We start from the raw sequence: 16,321 nt of genomic DNA, 5'->3' as shown, positions 1-16,321 counted from the left end.
TGTAAACTAAAAAAAATACAACGGATAACACAGACACACGCATAGTACTGGCAAAGTCAGAAAACAGCACTGAAGGAGGAGAACAGTGATGCAGTCTTGCCGTCTCAAGCAGAGGTCACCAAGTCAAGGAAGCCAATTAAAAAGATGATTAACATTCATGTGGGAGATGCAGTGTCTACGTGCAGGTAGGATGGGCTCGCCATTCTCTCTCTCTCTCTCACACACACACACACACATACACAGATACACACATATATATATAATGAGAGCAATGAACAGTGCAGTCCAGCCTGTTGTAACTGTGGTGTCCTGGGAGGTAGAGATCAGGAGGTTAATATGATCCAATCCAGCTCCTTCATTAGCCTGATGAAGGTAATAACAGCCTACAGGGACAGAGGCTGCCAGGTTGACTAAAACTATCCACCTACTGTTGGCCTGCAATGCCTCTAAGCCTACCTGAGCTGGCTGCCATAGTGAGAGAATAACTACTCTTGTCATTCATCATATTTATGCAGGACAAGAGCAGGTATTATAGTCTTTATCACATAGTGTGCTGTGTGTATCTGTCAGGTGTACTCAGGGTCTGAAATTAACGGAACAAGTGCCAAATGCAGGTAGGTCTTCCATTTGGCGAGCGAATCTCAGAAGGCTATCCCCCCCAGGTAAATACTTGTACCAATAGTCTTAACCATAATAGTGTGAAATATAGTTTTGCTGCTGCTGTTACTTTTTAAAAATAATAATTACATAAATCTCCAAGCGGAGTTGCACTGAAAAGATAGACAACACAGATATGTGCTGCGTTTTTCTCTGACGTGCAATGTGACTGATGTAAAACCCATTGCTTTTGCCTCCATTGAGTGAAATCCTGTAGTAGCCTATGACTTTGGGCATTTTCAGTGGTGTAACTGGGGAATTGGGCATGCTTGTCATCACTGAAATAGATCATAAGATTGTGGGGCTGAACAATTAATCGAAATATTATCTAAATCGCAATATGGCTATGAGCAATATCCAAATCGCAGAAGCTGCACTTTTTTGATTAAATTAAAATCTTGTCCGACAGATGTAAGAAAACTTTGGAACGGACCCCAACAAATGTCACATAATAAATGATAATTTTTTTTCAATGAAAATGAAAATTGGGATGCAAAAATAGTAGTTCCCCATGAATTATATCACAATGGTAATAATTGTCAAAATAATGACGATTTGATTTGCTTTTTGCTATATTGTGCAGCCCTATAAGAGTGTAATGTTTTTTGCAACTTCAGCAAAATCTGTTGCCTTCTTGCTCACCAGAGCAGCTCTAGTAGCCAACCCAAACAATTTTTTTCTGACATCAGCTACTTGCTAAGGTATCACTAGCTGGCTAGTGGTAGCTATTGGTGGATGTTTATTGGTAATGGTAGAGAGTGAGGAGTCTGATGAGGAAAAGTTAATTAAAATGATTAAGCATCCAATAGGTTTACAAAACCTTCAAAGTTACTTTTTGATCCTTTAGTACATTTACTAGGAAACACTTTTGAGATCAAGACTTCTTGAATTCACAACTGCAAACAATTATTTTGAATAAAATTTTGTTTGAAATGCAATGAAATGTACTGAAACAAATTTATATGTACACAAAAAGGCAATTTATTATTTTGACCAGAAAAAAAAATGCCTGGCTGTTGGATGTTTTCATCTACAAGCTAGTTTCATCAAACCTCAAATTACCTTTTTTTTTCCTTTCAGGAACTAAAGACATAGTCTCACACATACTATGACCATTAAGTCGCAGTTTTAAGGTAACACCTGTTGCAGGCTAAGCCTTTAGAAGCACAAATGCAAATTGCATTTAGCACATTCAAAGGCATGCGCCACCTAAGCCAATCAATCAAGCTCAATAAGGAAATGAGTACTCTGTTCTTATGGATATGGCTGGATATCATACATGACAGAGGACTGAGTGTGTGTGTGTGTGTGTGTGTGTGTCTGTGTGTGTGTGTGTGTGTGTGTGTGTGTGTGTGTGTGTGTGTGTGTGTGTACAGGTAGATTAAGAGTAAATAGGAGGAGAATGGTAGTGATAGGTAGGCCTAACAGAGAATAAACATCATTAATTGGAGAGGCACACATGGATGGATGCAGCCAGATGGTGTTTTGTACTCATTTGTCAGACACTGCTGACAGAGAGGAGGGGAGAGTGAGAGCTAGAAAGAGAAAGAAAAACAAAAAGAGGTGTTTATTGATTGCAAAGTCTGTACACTGCTGCCTAGAACAGACTTTCACTGTTTAAATCTAGCTCTGCTTGTTCTGCATCATCTTCGCTCTGTGCCTTTCCTGTCTGAGTGGTTCTGATGGCGCTGCCATTGTAGCACTCTGCCAAGCCGGATGCATACTGGCGAGTACAGACACAACACCCCGCAGATCGCCAAACTTGGCGTCCATTAAGGTCCATCTGTCTGGCTTTTACAAAAACACCATCTACTGTATGCTCATCCTCAAAGGTGGTCCATAGCTGAGAGAGAAAGAGGAGACGAGAGTAGAGGAAAGAGAGAGATGAGAAATGACAGAAGGCTCAGGGGAGCAAAAAGACAGGAATAAGAACAAAAAAATGGGCGCACAGGTATACTCAAAAGAGAAACTTAGTCTTGGCCTAGAGGGACTACAATGAGACTAGTGATCCAAACATGGCAACTGATGGAGAGCTCTCCTTATGCCATCAACTGCCAGGGCATTTATAAAAATGAAAAAAAGGAAAGTAGAGCAATGAAAACATCTCACAATTTCTACAATGTGGACTAGAAATACATATGTGGAAAACCAAAGACAAAGCCTAAAATAGAAAAGGGGCAACAGAAGGATGGAGGGAAAATGGTGGTTGGGGGGGCACAAGTGGGAACAGTAAGCTGGAGGAGGAATACTGGACTGAGTTCCCACCATGTTGCAAATAGAGAGCAGCACTGCTCACTTTGTTCTCGGCGAGGACAGTTTCATTCAGGAAGACATGCACCTGGCTCTCCAGGGCCAACTAGTTCTTTCTTTCTGAGTGCTATTCTCCTTTTAAACCTAACCTTTCCCGTTTATCAGGTGCTCTAGTGTGTGTCTGGGTGTGTTAAGAGATCCAAGGCTAGTCTGCAACCGCTCTTGTGCCTTGTGTGTATCTTGAGTTCCTGCCGTCACTGCGCTGAATCAAATGTAGAGCAGTGTAAATAGTCTCATTGTCTCAAGCTCCCTTTATCAGGCAACCAACCACAACTTAAATAGCATGATGTTGCTTCAGTTCTCGCTGTAACATGTACAGGATTGTCCCTATAAGAACCTCCCTTTAAGACCTTATAAAATCCCAATAATAATAATCCCCATACTTTGCCTTATATCAGTGCTTGCAGATCAAATAGGTTCACAAAAGACTAGAATCACCAGCCTTTTCACCAGAGTAAAAATACTGTGTGTAGCTGACTTAACACTACAGAGCTCAACAATTTGATCTCTCAGAAAGCATGAGGTGTACTGGGGGTTTGTTTCCAAGGTAACGTGTTTACATTTACATTTTAGGATTTAGCCTGCTTCGGGTTTTTATAGATCAACTTGCAGCTGAATGCGCCAGAATTGTACGTTTCATTTTTTAGATCAGCAACATCATGACTGAAAAATAATGCAAACGTCAAAGCCATTGCACCCTGACAATTCTATTGCTCGGAAAAGAAAAAAGCAGAATAACTTAAGGGACCTCTAAACTTACAGCACATGAAGCATGAAGATGTGTTTTAATACTATGACAGAATTTGAGCCTACTGGCCATGCCTGACTTGTGTGTGCAAAGTTCAGCATGATAAAAATCTAAGAATTCCTTCACTTATCCCCAAGAGAAACTGGTGTGGACACCAACACAAGCACAGTGTCACATACCTTACCCGGAGATACCACCGGGCAGGGCTGCATCACGCTCTGGCTGCGATGCGGTTTTGTTCCATCCTCCACATGGCTTTAAAGCCCACGAGGAGCGTTACAGAAGAGTGCTACAGAATGTTTTGCCTGCTTGCTCAGGTTTCTTCCTCAGATTTTGCTGGTATGGTCATTTTTGTTGTTGTTTTTTTTGTTGTTTAATTGTTTATTGTTGATATACGATCTGGAATCTGCACAGGGTGTTTTACTTAGAAAATTGACTGTATTCTCTATGCTGTTCCTGTGTCTGACTTCCTGCCTGGCTCAATCTGCTCTGTGCACCTTGATGCAGCGTCCGTCAAAAATGAACTAGGTGTGTATTCTCCACGGAGCAGGGCAGAGAGCCTCTTCTGAACCGCACCATGGCGTGCCTAAGTGGAATCACAAGCATTGTCTCGAGTTGGCTGTGATCACCTCTGGCGGTCACAGCCGTGCCCGTCAGATTTGGGGGTTATTGTCACATCTGCCAGTGCCTTCCTGCAGAAAGGTGATGCGTCTAAATATGCAATCATACTGACTGATTGCATCGCTTCTTGTCACCTACACGTGACAGCAAAAGGCCAAGAACATCTTTTAGCTGATGTGTAAAAAGCATACACAGTGTGTTAGGATGGCACGGTTTCATTTCATTGTGGTTATGCCTGTTACCCAGTATAGGAAGCCAACTTGTCAGGTTTGTATGACATTCTGTGTATTTATACGCACTTTAATACCACTTTAATGGATCTTTCAACTAATATAAATACTGCTAATTAAAATGTAAATCTACACTACCGTAACTTGGAGACAACTGCGGCTGCATGCTCCACAAAGACGCAACATGCTTAAATATTTTAACACACATAGAAAAGCACAGCAGTGATGTGCTCATCTGTCCCAAGTCATTTTGGGTCAATTTACCCAATTAAAGGCATTTGCCATGTACATGTTTGGCCTTTTAATGAGGATTACAGTAAAACTGCTCAGAAGCTAAGGGCCTGCTTGGTAAAAGTCTTACGGTTATGTGCATACAGTTGCCAGGACAAGTCTCATGACACAGCAGAAATTCTGTGTTCACCATCCACACGTTTTTTAACATAGGAAGTACAACTCAGCAGAAGCCCATTAGTAATTTGTACTAATGTAATTCAGATGGATTTCAACTTAAACTGGTGTCTGTTTAGCTGAGAGCCGATTCATATTTGTGATGGCAATTTCATTCTATATAATCATGGCATAGACACAAGAAACATTTTCTGTCTCTCTTATAATTGGCCAGAGTCTGCTGTAAAACACAGGACAACACCTGCCTCCAGGTCAATCATTATTGCTCTCCAGCTCTTCTAGGGACAAAAAGGTGAAGTGGAATGGGCCAGCCAGGGTTTATGCATACAGCTCTGCAAGTATGTGAGTGGAGGTTACCTAAAGTGCAGTGGGGCTCTGCTGGCGGCTCAGTTTGAGGGCCTTAACCAAGGACTCAAGGGATGAGCAGAGCATTTCATTTGGTGTGTATGTGTGTGTACGTGCATGCATGTGGAAGTATTTTTCTGGGCATGCACATCCGTGTGTGCGTCTGTGTGTGCTATGGTGTGCGAGCGTACTAGGGCAGGATCAGTGGAGTAAATCCACACTTGAAAGAGTAGCTCAATCAAGCTCTCCCACCCAGCTCTCTCTCTCTCCCTCCCTCTGTCTCTCTCATCTCGCCGATGTTCCCTTGCTCCCAGTTCATGGAGAGTTGAGGAGTTCACAGAACTTGGGAGCAAAAGAACGATAGTGAGGGCAAAGTGGAACAAGTGTGGAACCACTCGTATCGTCTTCCAAACGTTTATCAATCTGGGTAAGGAGCAGCCATTGAAAGTCAATAGTCAATATTTGCTCGGCTGACATGTCAACCACTTTTGACAGTGGATTCAGACAGTCATAATGTATTTACAACTGACATACTCTCACTCTATTTAAGGTGAGTCACACTTGGTTGCTCACAGGACTGTCTGTAAAATGTCAAGAACGTAAGTGCATATTGTTATTGCAAATCATAGCTAGTTAGTTTAGTGAATTTGAGTAAATCGTCTAAAACATGTTCAACTTCTGATGATTAAATTGCAAAAACACTACTGCTAAACAATGTCCTCTATATAATTCTCTCACCACATAAATAAACACTATATTACTGACTGTTCATTACAAATTTATCTTAACTGAGTTAAGTATATGTTTTTGAATGCTAGTCATCCTGGCTCCTAATCCCAAGCGCGTCAATTATGAGATTACTGAAAAGCCTTTAACTTAAATTTATCACCATGCTCACGGACAAAACAACCTTTTGGCTATCACCCTATTCTCCCTGCTTCACTTTTGCAGCTGGGTCCTCCTCAATGACAAGTAAAGCCTGTTCCTTGAAAGGGAATAAAAAGCATGACCTCATTTTGTTTCCTGTATGATTTAATAAAGGCGATTTCACGCTGCCAAATGTGGAAAAGATGCCCTTCATTAGAACAATGCGTACCCTGCATGTCCATACTTTAATCCAATCTAGTTTAGCATGATAAAGGGCATTACTGCCAGCCAGCCCTACTGGCCACCCACTCATGACTTATGAATGCACATGCAGGCAGTGACATGAAGAAAATATAGTGCACGGGTTTCATGGGTTGATGCACCAACTCAACATTTAGGGACAGGACCAGTGGACACTTATTCTGCCATACTGAAAATATGGGCTTCTATTGACATTTAAATTTGTCATACCTTAGGCCAGTGACAGACCACTGAGGTAAAGTGCATTAAGAGTCTGCCCCCTGATGTAAGCAGTATGAAAGGTCAGTTCTACAACACTTTGTTTATTTCTCTGATCAATACACATTAATAAGGCATTGATAAAAAAAAAAAACTGAAACATTTTCAAAGAGTAAAAAGCTTCTTGAACATTTGGAATATATATATATATATATATATATATATATATACACAAAAGAGATAAATGTGCCATTTATATTTTTACATTACAAAATGAGGCAGGGCAATTTTTCCTTCAAGAATCAAAGCATTTATAGGTGAATTTGATAGGTTAAGAAAAACACACAACACATGATGTCTATTTAAGGGAAGGATCTTTTCATTACATTTAAATGAACAAAGATGCGTTGCTTGAAGGAAAAATGGCCTCCGGTGGACTGCGATGGGTCATTAATTAGCTCTATAAAACTCTGATTTGAATTAAGGGTAGAGTGAAACTTTTTATGAGCAAGATTTCATTAGTGTCTCAAAAGAGCTCGAAGCTGCTTTTCTTCTGTTTGAGAAATAAAAGAGGAGAGCTTCTCCTTAACCCGATAAATGGTTCAGATACGGAATTAACAGACCATCTTTAATGCACTTGTCAGGCTGCAAAATGCAAAGAGATTTCTAGAAAAGTGAGGAAGCTATTTTTGTGGCAATCCATTCAGATGAGTGTTAGCTGCCGAGAGCTGTCATTGACTTGAAAAGGACGCCAAAAGAGGTTTTTGTTGTGTATGTGTCTTCACATGTGTGTTAACAATGACTCATTCTGCATCACTCTTTACAACACTGCCGCTTCCAGAGATGGTTTTCAGCCTCAAGTTTGTGTGTGTGCATGTGTAAGTGTGTCAACATCCTGTCTGTGTGCATACAGGCTGTGGAGATCTGAAACAATCCTGCACTCAGAAACAAAACAAGTGCCTAAAGAAGTGACAGGCAGGCTGAATGGAGACAAGCAATCCTTAAACAAGAGGACATGAATTGAAGTGCTTTCCACATTGTCAGGCTGGGCTGAGGCCTGGCTGAGACAGACAGGAAGGAACAATCCTACTAGACAGGAGACCCCGGCATGATGGCACCTCATGTCAGATCTTACATCCATAACGGTGCAGTTCAGATAAGCTGAACAAAAAGTTACAAATCATGGTCCTAGATATATCCATAATAAAGCTAGCCTGCATTTTCATGTGAACAGAAACAGTTTATCCTTTTCAGGCATGCATATACAGTAGATGTACCAATATTCCAAAACTTGGCTGTTCTATTTATCTTGCCTCTTCTATTCTTTGGGAATTTGTTTATAATTAAGGGGTTGTCTTCCTTGTGGAAGTGTGGCTGAGGAAAGCATCATAATTCTGCTACAGGAAAAAACTGATAAATTTTAATGCAGCTATATCGACAGCAAACATCATCCTTGCTGCATCTGTTTCTCCCATAGTAAAAGAAAGCAAGTGAAGTACAAGTGTGAACATAATTCTCCATTTAAGAGGTGGAAAGCAGGTTCACAACATTATCATTCAAGTGCATCTCTTGTGTAGCCTGCCATTGCCTGGCCCCATTTCTGCAAACCACCAACGCCTGTGCATTGCCACCTGATGGTAAACCTGCCCTGTCCACCTGCTCGCCACAGTTAACAGGGAAAATACACACTGCACGCCAAAAAACTACCAGCAGCCATCACCAGTGGCACAGTGTATGAGGAAGTTGGGGCAGAGGGGAAGCGGAGATGAAATGTGGCAGTCACAGGAGGTGTGTGCAGCTAGCTATGTTTTTCCACTCCATGGGGGGTACAGCCAACCTGTTCCCCTGGTCTATATATGGAAGTAAACAGGATGCTAACAGTGGGACAGAAGTGGTGTGCCATATGTAGCCCCACTATCCTGTTGTTTGGACTAAGACTGTTAAGCATGAAAAGGCCTCGCTCAGCACTACTAAATCAGAGATAACCATGTCCTTTGTGTCAACCTCCTTGACACAAACAACTTTAGTTGTGGAAAGCATTTAATGGCTTATTAGGCCATAGGTAGCTACCACTGTGTGCGTGATGTGTGTATATGAGCCTGTGTGTGGTATGTACTCACAGCAGGTACGAGGAGCTTCTTGACCTCCTCCACTGCTCTCCTCATCTTGATCTCAGCTCTGGCCTGTGAATCTTCCACTGTGATCAGGACATGAAGGTCTTCATTTAGGTGTTCCCAGTTTGGTTTCCCTCTGTTCTGCTCCTCCTGGACGGAGAGATAGCGGAAGAGCAAGAGAGACAGTGAGTGAATGTGACAGTGTGGGTGTGTTGGAGCACCAGTGCAGTAACACGGCATATCAGAGGAAGCGGAGGCGAGAGGCAGGCATACACAGAGGACGACAGGGCCCTGTGAAGAGAAGCAGGATGACAGGAGCGGCCCTTTAGTCAGCTATTTAGCTTTAACTTTGAAAGGACACCATTCTTTAATAGATCCCTCGCTTCACACAGACAAAGACGACAGCTAGCCCTGCAGCAATTAATATCAGTGAAAGATGGATGGGTGGAGGGATCAGAGAGAGATGGATGGGGATTTTTTAAGCCACACTAACTTAACTAGTAGGAATGCAATTATGATACATGGATATAGTTCAAAGTGCCGCAGGATTTTGTGTGAAGGTGTACAAGCATGTGCCTCTGTCTCTGACTTGTATTTGCACAGACAATGCTGTCAGTGTAACAATAGCTCTCTGAGGGAGTCCTTTTCCCTCCTGAAAAGGCTGCGCCAAGGCACTCAGAGGGCGCCAAATTGTAGCACTAGCAGTACCTGAAAGGAAAAATGGGTTGTATTCAAAACCAACATCACTGCTCGATAGCCTTTCAACACTGTTAAATAGGAAGCCGTTTCAAGATTTGAATTGGTAAGGCTGAGGTTGGGAAATGGTTCAAGACCTTTTACGTTTTTCATGTGCCTCTGTGAAAAGCCCAGTCATGCCTGACTCCTTTCTCAAAAGGTAAAATGGGATGTGTAGACAAATATGGAGTAGCCTCACATTAGCAGATTTTTTCTTACATTTTTTTAAACACGCTTCACCATTTAGCATAGCTACTTTCCTCCCTTTTCCGGTTGTCCCTCTGACAGTAAATGCAGGGAGCAGACACTGAGAATGCTCGAAAAAGCTTTTGAGGTTGTATCGCATGTCACTGTACAACCATGAAAGCCAGCGGTTTGAAAGCTGACTACTTCCCCCTGAGGTGAGGAGTTGAGGTCTGGGTTCTCTGAAAAAGACACAACCTCACATTCTCTGATGTGTGACACCACATTAAAACTTTGAAACCGGATTATAATGTTACAATGGTACTATTATATTTTATGAAGACAAAACAGGATGTCAAAGGGAATGTAACTCAAAAATATTTCAAAACCATTTCTTTGGCAAAGGAGGTTAGAGTCCCAAGCCATCAACTGCATCCAAGCTTTCTCCCCTCCTGCTGTTGGTGCAGGTTTGTACAGACTGTTGATGAACACTGCCGTTTAACCCCCACCCATACAAACCACCTCAACTTCAGATCACTGCTCATTTTTGAGGAGTGAGCCACTGTGAGGGTGTCTAATTACAAACCATGCATTGCAGTGCTCTGCAGGAGGTCCACCTGACATGATTTCAATACACTCAACAAGCACCACAAAGTAAGAAGGAGCACGCACACTCTCTCTCTCTCTCACACACACACACACACACACACACACACACACACACACACACACACACACACACACACACACACACACACACACACACACACACACACACACACACACACACACACACACACAGACAGACAGAGCTTCAGCTGAGTGCCACCCACCTGCTTTATACTCCACAGAGACTTGTTGCCATGGCACTGCTCTTTACAACACACACAGACACGCGCACGCACACACTGAGAGAGAGAGTTCAATATTCCGCTCTCGTTTTCCCCTTTTCCACACAGGGGGGAGGGCCTAGTTTCAGCAGTCTGGTCATTATTTCACCATGGCTGTTTGCTTATGGCCTATTAGGGGACATGGGGACTAGAAGGTGACTCAGCATTTTCAAGAGGGGACACAGACAGACAGGCCACAGGGGCTGCCTCTGTATGCAGGGCACTGGATGAAAGCACATGGTAGTTAATGCCCATTTATTGACCGATTATTGCTCAACTTGGACCAAACAAGTCAAGTTGATCATCTGTCTGTATGTGCATGCCAATGCTTCAGCAGATTCCTATTTGCTTAGGAATGGCCACAGAGATCTGGGAAAAAAGAAATAAGGGCAAACACACACAGACGTGCGCACACAGACACACACACACCCCATGCCAGCATGACTACCTATGAACAAGGTCACTGAGTGCCCTCTGAGAGAAACTGACAGCATGACAAACACGAGCAAGGGTGGAGGAGGGGTGAGAGAAGAGAAGGAAGGCAGAGTGAAAGCTAAAGGGAATACTGGGAAGGCCTTTGAATAGAATATCCTCACTGGCCAACATCAAATGCCATGGCAATAACCACATGCCAGAGGGTAATCGGTTTTGGCAAAATATGTAGCAAGAATTAATAGCACGGACACTGCATCTAGAAACACCATCTAAGAATAGGATCAGGGGAAAGACTGCTTGTCAGTTACGTTGCCTGACTTCCATCTTCTGCACAGCACCTGTTTGCCTGCTGGCTTTCACACCTCTCAGCTTGAGCCCAATAAACTTTAAGGCCTCAATTCTCAACATGGTTGACACCACATGCAAAAAGGTTACAAAAATAAAAGTTTTTTTCCTTCCCTCCCTTCCCCCTTTTTAATGTTGTACTAAAAACAACATGAGTGGCAGTTCAATCTGGTTGTTCACGTTACTTTATTGATCCTGATGGTACCATCATTTTGCCTGCTCCACTCTACGGGGAAGTTATACTGCGGGGTCACAACTGAAGCTGGAAGCGATTTATTGCATTGCGCAAGGACACATAACAGGGTGCACATTTGCACACACAAAGCTCTCAGTCCTCTGCGTTGTGGCTGAAGGTCAGTCCGACTTAATATAACGCATTGCTGCCTAAATAGGATTTTGGGCTACGTGGAGCAATGCTTTTGTCTTGGCACCGTTGCACTTAAAGGCTCATAAATGAAACTATTTGCACTGCTTGAGCTCTACCTCTCCCACTCTGAACAGCCCCTTCTCCTTTGATCCTAAAGGACATTCCCAACTGGGGTCAATGCAACTGAGGCTGAATGCCAGCAGGCCAAACAGGTGCAGTGGGGAGCTACAGGAAGGACAAGAGAGGGCAGACAGGGTCGTAGAGGAGACAGACTGCCTTCAAATACCGAAAGATTCACTAAAGAATGGATTGAGAAAGGAAATATAGAATGATTTATTAATGTATGATCATTTTGGTCTACTTCAATGATTGATTTGGGTTGGATTTCTTTTTATAAAAGATAAACTATATGAAATGCGAAACAACAGAGTGGGATTGAGGACAACAGAGGTCAATCCTGAGCAGTTCACCTAAATATCAGGATTCCTAGCTCTGTGTGGAAAGAGGAACCATATTACAGCACACCTCAAAAGAAGAAATTATATAAACTAAAGCTCCAGTAAAAAATGTTGCAGGGGCTGCTACACCTTGCGCTATTTGTTATTCATCTCAGCTCAAACTTTAAACAAAACAAGCAGGCTTGCTGCAGGGCCAACAGGTCAATCAAGTTTAACACATTGATTGCCAATGTCACACATTACATCTTATTCAATAAAACGTCAAACGGGTGCTGTGGCACTGTCTATTGGTTGGCAGAACTTAAAGGTCCAAGCCAGAGGCCTGTTCTATTCTGCAAGGGAACGTGCTGATGCCACAAATTTAGCCATCATGTGTCTAGACAATCAGCAAAAAAACAAATCAAAAATTAAGTCAATGTGATAGGCATACAGAGCATGTCTCAAAATGAAAACCTGAAAACTGAACTAAAGCAGATGTCTATTGTGCTAACTGCAATCTCATGCTGTAGTGACCATAATAGAATTAGGGAATTGTTTTTCAAAAGGGAGGGTAATCCCAATTCTTCTTGTGCAATGGTCACTATTTTCTAACATACCTGTAATTTAATTGCTGTTATTCCTGCTGTTGTTTTGCATGAAGCATAAATGTAAAAGTGAAAACCCGGGGGACTCAAGCTGCCACATTTGATGAAAGTTTGATTGGAATACGGCTCCAGGAGCTTTTTTCCTTCCAACTGTGTATACAATCATCAAGACACACTGGCTTCACCCCTTTCGCAGTATCTGAAGAGTAAAGTACAAACTACGAAAAAGCTCCCAAATAGAAGAGACTGGAAGACAGTCGAGTGTAGCGTACATTAAAAACTCTCTTTGGAATTGGTGCGTGGTCCATCCTGGCCTCTCTAGTAATGTGTCAAAAAAAGGATCGCCAATAGTTTCTAAGTGCAAGAACATTTCAGTAACTTGCATAGATAGTTAGGGAATTTTCACACTTATCTTTTGTTTGCTCTAGTCCAAATCAGTTGGTATATATGTTATTTGAAATTGATGAATTTTCCTCCTTGGTTTGTTTTCTTTTCACATAGAGAAAAATTCAAGCAAACCAAAATGCAGCAATACAAAGCACATGAAAATGTTCACTCTGCTTATTGGTCAGGTGTGTCTGATGGCCAATGGCACAGTTGGCATTTGCTCATAATCGAGGTATCTGGGCAATATACCAGGCAAAACTATACCAGCTGAGCGCTGAATGCGCTTTGGAGAAAGGTCTTGAAAAGACTGTCCGCTACAAACTGAACAGAACAAGGCAGCTTGAGCTACGAGCCGCACACCTGGTAGTTGGGTCAGATCAAAGTTGGTTTACGTTCCCACCACAAACGAACCACTCCGGAGTTTGTCTGGGACTGGAGTGATACCACCTCCTCTCACGGGTCTCAGTGTGGTTGTTTTGGTACGTGCCTGAGTAGAATTACTGTGTTCACACCCCCAAAGGAATCACACCAACGGAAGAGGACCCCAAGTCCGATCTACATGGACTAGCGCAGGTGTGAAAACACCCTCAGTCACCATCAGACACCATATACTTGGTCTTGTCTGATCAGAGTGTGAGGTGCAGTATTTGGACAGGTTATTATGCCGCGTTCATCTCTCCTGTCTCCTATTATTTAACCTGAACAATGAACTCAGTTCCCATCCACACACATGCACAGGTGGATTTACTGATTTCTCCATTTTCATACTGTGATTGTGACCGTCATTTCAATAAATAAACAACTGGTTTATGGGTTCTCTCTATATATTCTGAGCTAAGTATTTACTACTAGTAAAAAAAAAAAAAAAAAGAAATTAAACTAATGACACTTTGTTGACATTTAACAACAGTTCCTATGGTATAGTTACTGTCATACACAGTAACTACGACATGGTGAAAATGGTAGCATAATTACTAGTTTTTATCTTTGTTAAAATGATAATGTGCTCAAATTTTGCAAACAACTATAGCAGATGTTAATTGATCTTTACATATAAACAAAAAAATCAAGAATAAAAGAAAGGCTCTTTGAGAAAGCACAATGTCTGATTACAGCTAGAGAAGGAGAGGCTAGTTTAAAAAGGGTGGGGATATCAGTATTCAGTGACAGCAGGCTTATACATTACTTATAGAAAGAATTAGATCACAGGAGTCAAAATAATTTGCAAACAAAATATTGTATGAAAGAAGTGAAACATAGGTTCTGTTATGCAGGAAAAAATATATGCAACAAAAACAATTAACGAGTTTCAAAAGAATTTGAAAGGGACTGCAAGTGTTCATGGCATGACCCAATTATAAGAATTATATTGGTTGTTGTTTGATAACAGTGCAAGCTACCACATTTCTCCTCACCTGCTTCTTTCCTCCTTATTTTCTACTTGATCTGCTTTTCTTCTCTCGCCATTGTTCTTCATTTTACTCTCTCTCCCGCTCGCTTTCTCTCATTGCATAGCTCTAGTGAGCCGACTCCCCACCAGGCAGTGCGGCCCAGGAGGGAGCAACCAGCTGAATTATTGAGAGCATAAAAACGCTGCCGCTAATGGATCCTGAATAAACACACTGGCTAAGCTGCTCCCGCGGCTTCCTCTGCTGCCATAGGGCATCAAGCTGAAAATACTGAGGTTGAGGATGCAGCGACTGGAGGCTACGGCTGAGGCTTTGTCTGGGGCTGAACCACAGTTATGACAATCCCAGGCCGTCCAGTACATTTTAGGTTAAAGGGAGCTAACCTGATAGTGATTCTTGAGATGCATTGAAAGTGGATGCAGAAAGGACATAAAAACTGACAGACCATTGAGCTTTTTTTTTTCCTTTGTCATTTCCCAAGCTTAACGTACTAAAAATACCTAAACAAGACATTGGTGGAGTCTAAGGTACGAGACAGAAAAATGGTGAGGAAGAGAAATTTATTTATAATGGAGGACGATGCAGAAAATAAAGCCTTGTGTAAAAAGCTGACACAATAATTTAACTAGAGTAGAAACGAGGACAATTTCTAAAACACTGTGAAAATTGAGTTATTCCCTGAGTTAATTTCATATCAAAACACTACAAAGTAAAGAAATGATTTTGCTCATCTGTTTTTTTGTATAAATATTCAACTGTAGTGTTGTAATTGCACAGAGTCTTTGACAGGCCCCTCGAAACAAACTGCCACACAACATTAAATTCTAAGATTTAAGAGATTAAGGAGGCAATCATAGATTAATTTAAGATAAGCTAAGAGGACCTTGTGTTGAAAGAATATCTGTGTGAGTGTATGTTGGTTTGTACATGCTTGTGCTTGTTCTATTTCATTTAACTGCTCCTGGATCTAATTCCAAAGAAAGAACCATAGCAGAGTGTCTTCATCTTGTTCTGTGATAATGAACATACTCCAAGGGAAAAGAGAAGAAGAGATAGAAATTAAAATACGAATGGAGGAGCAATAAAAAAAAAGAAGAAAGAGGGAGGAAAAATGTTGGCCCTGCAGCAAACTGGAGCTTGTAAGATTATGACTCAGCTGAAAATCTGTGTACATCTGTGTGTATGAACCCTGTTTCTGTTACGATGCACTGCTGAATGTGTGCATGTGCATGTGTGTGTGTGTGTGTGTGAAGAGAAGGTGATTCCCACACGAAGAGGGATGAAACACACTTGTTACTGACTTATGGAAATGCATGTAATATAGCACCACTGTCTGGCAAGTCAGAGCAACTAGGAGGTACAGACAAAAGGAGAAATTGGGGAATTTTAAAAACAAGGATGCAACTCCAAAAGGTATCACTCAAGAGATGAAAAAACAAACCAAAACAGAAAAACAGCCAAAAGCAGCCATCATAGCGTGGCTAAAACCCATGGGTAACACATGCACAGACGCTTGAAATACCACAGTTTTCAAAACTGTCAATTTGTCCTCACAGTAACTTCAAAGTACATCACCAAATCCCCTCAGGGAAGCATGTAAGATGCTGTAGCATTCAAAGTTTAGATTGTCATTGTTTAACCATCTGCTTTGGCTGAAAGGTATGGTGTATCAAAATTCAATATGTGGGCAACAGAAATAGGCTATGAATCAAGTCTGTAGGCTAAACAGACATAATGCAAGCCTGACCTGGTACAAGTGCAACACAGGA

General features: G+C 41.8%; 1 protein-coding gene across 5 annotated transcripts in view; it reads right to left on the bottom strand.

The window, feature by feature from the left end:
• qkia (QKI, KH domain containing, RNA binding a) overlaps window positions 1–16,321 on the bottom strand; it is a 77,885-nt gene that overhangs the window by 20,520 nt on the left and 41,044 nt on the right. For all 5 annotated transcript variants that reach the window (XM_041953401.1, XM_041953405.1, XM_041953400.1 and 2 more), the window contains exon 4: window positions 8,766–8,909. In XM_041953401.1, the coding sequence (XP_041809335.1) occupies window positions 8,766–8,909 (144 nt within the window). The remainder of the gene's footprint in view (window positions 1–8,765; window positions 8,910–16,321) is intronic.

Source organism: Chelmon rostratus, chromosome 15 (genome assembly GCF_017976325.1).
Source record: "Chelmon rostratus isolate fCheRos1 chromosome 15, fCheRos1.pri, whole genome shotgun sequence".
NCBI lineage: Eukaryota > Metazoa > Chordata > Actinopteri > Chaetodontiformes > Chaetodontidae > Chelmon > Chelmon rostratus.
Note: the sequence above shows the minus strand (reverse complement) of the source record. Positions and strands in the feature narration are given on the sequence as shown.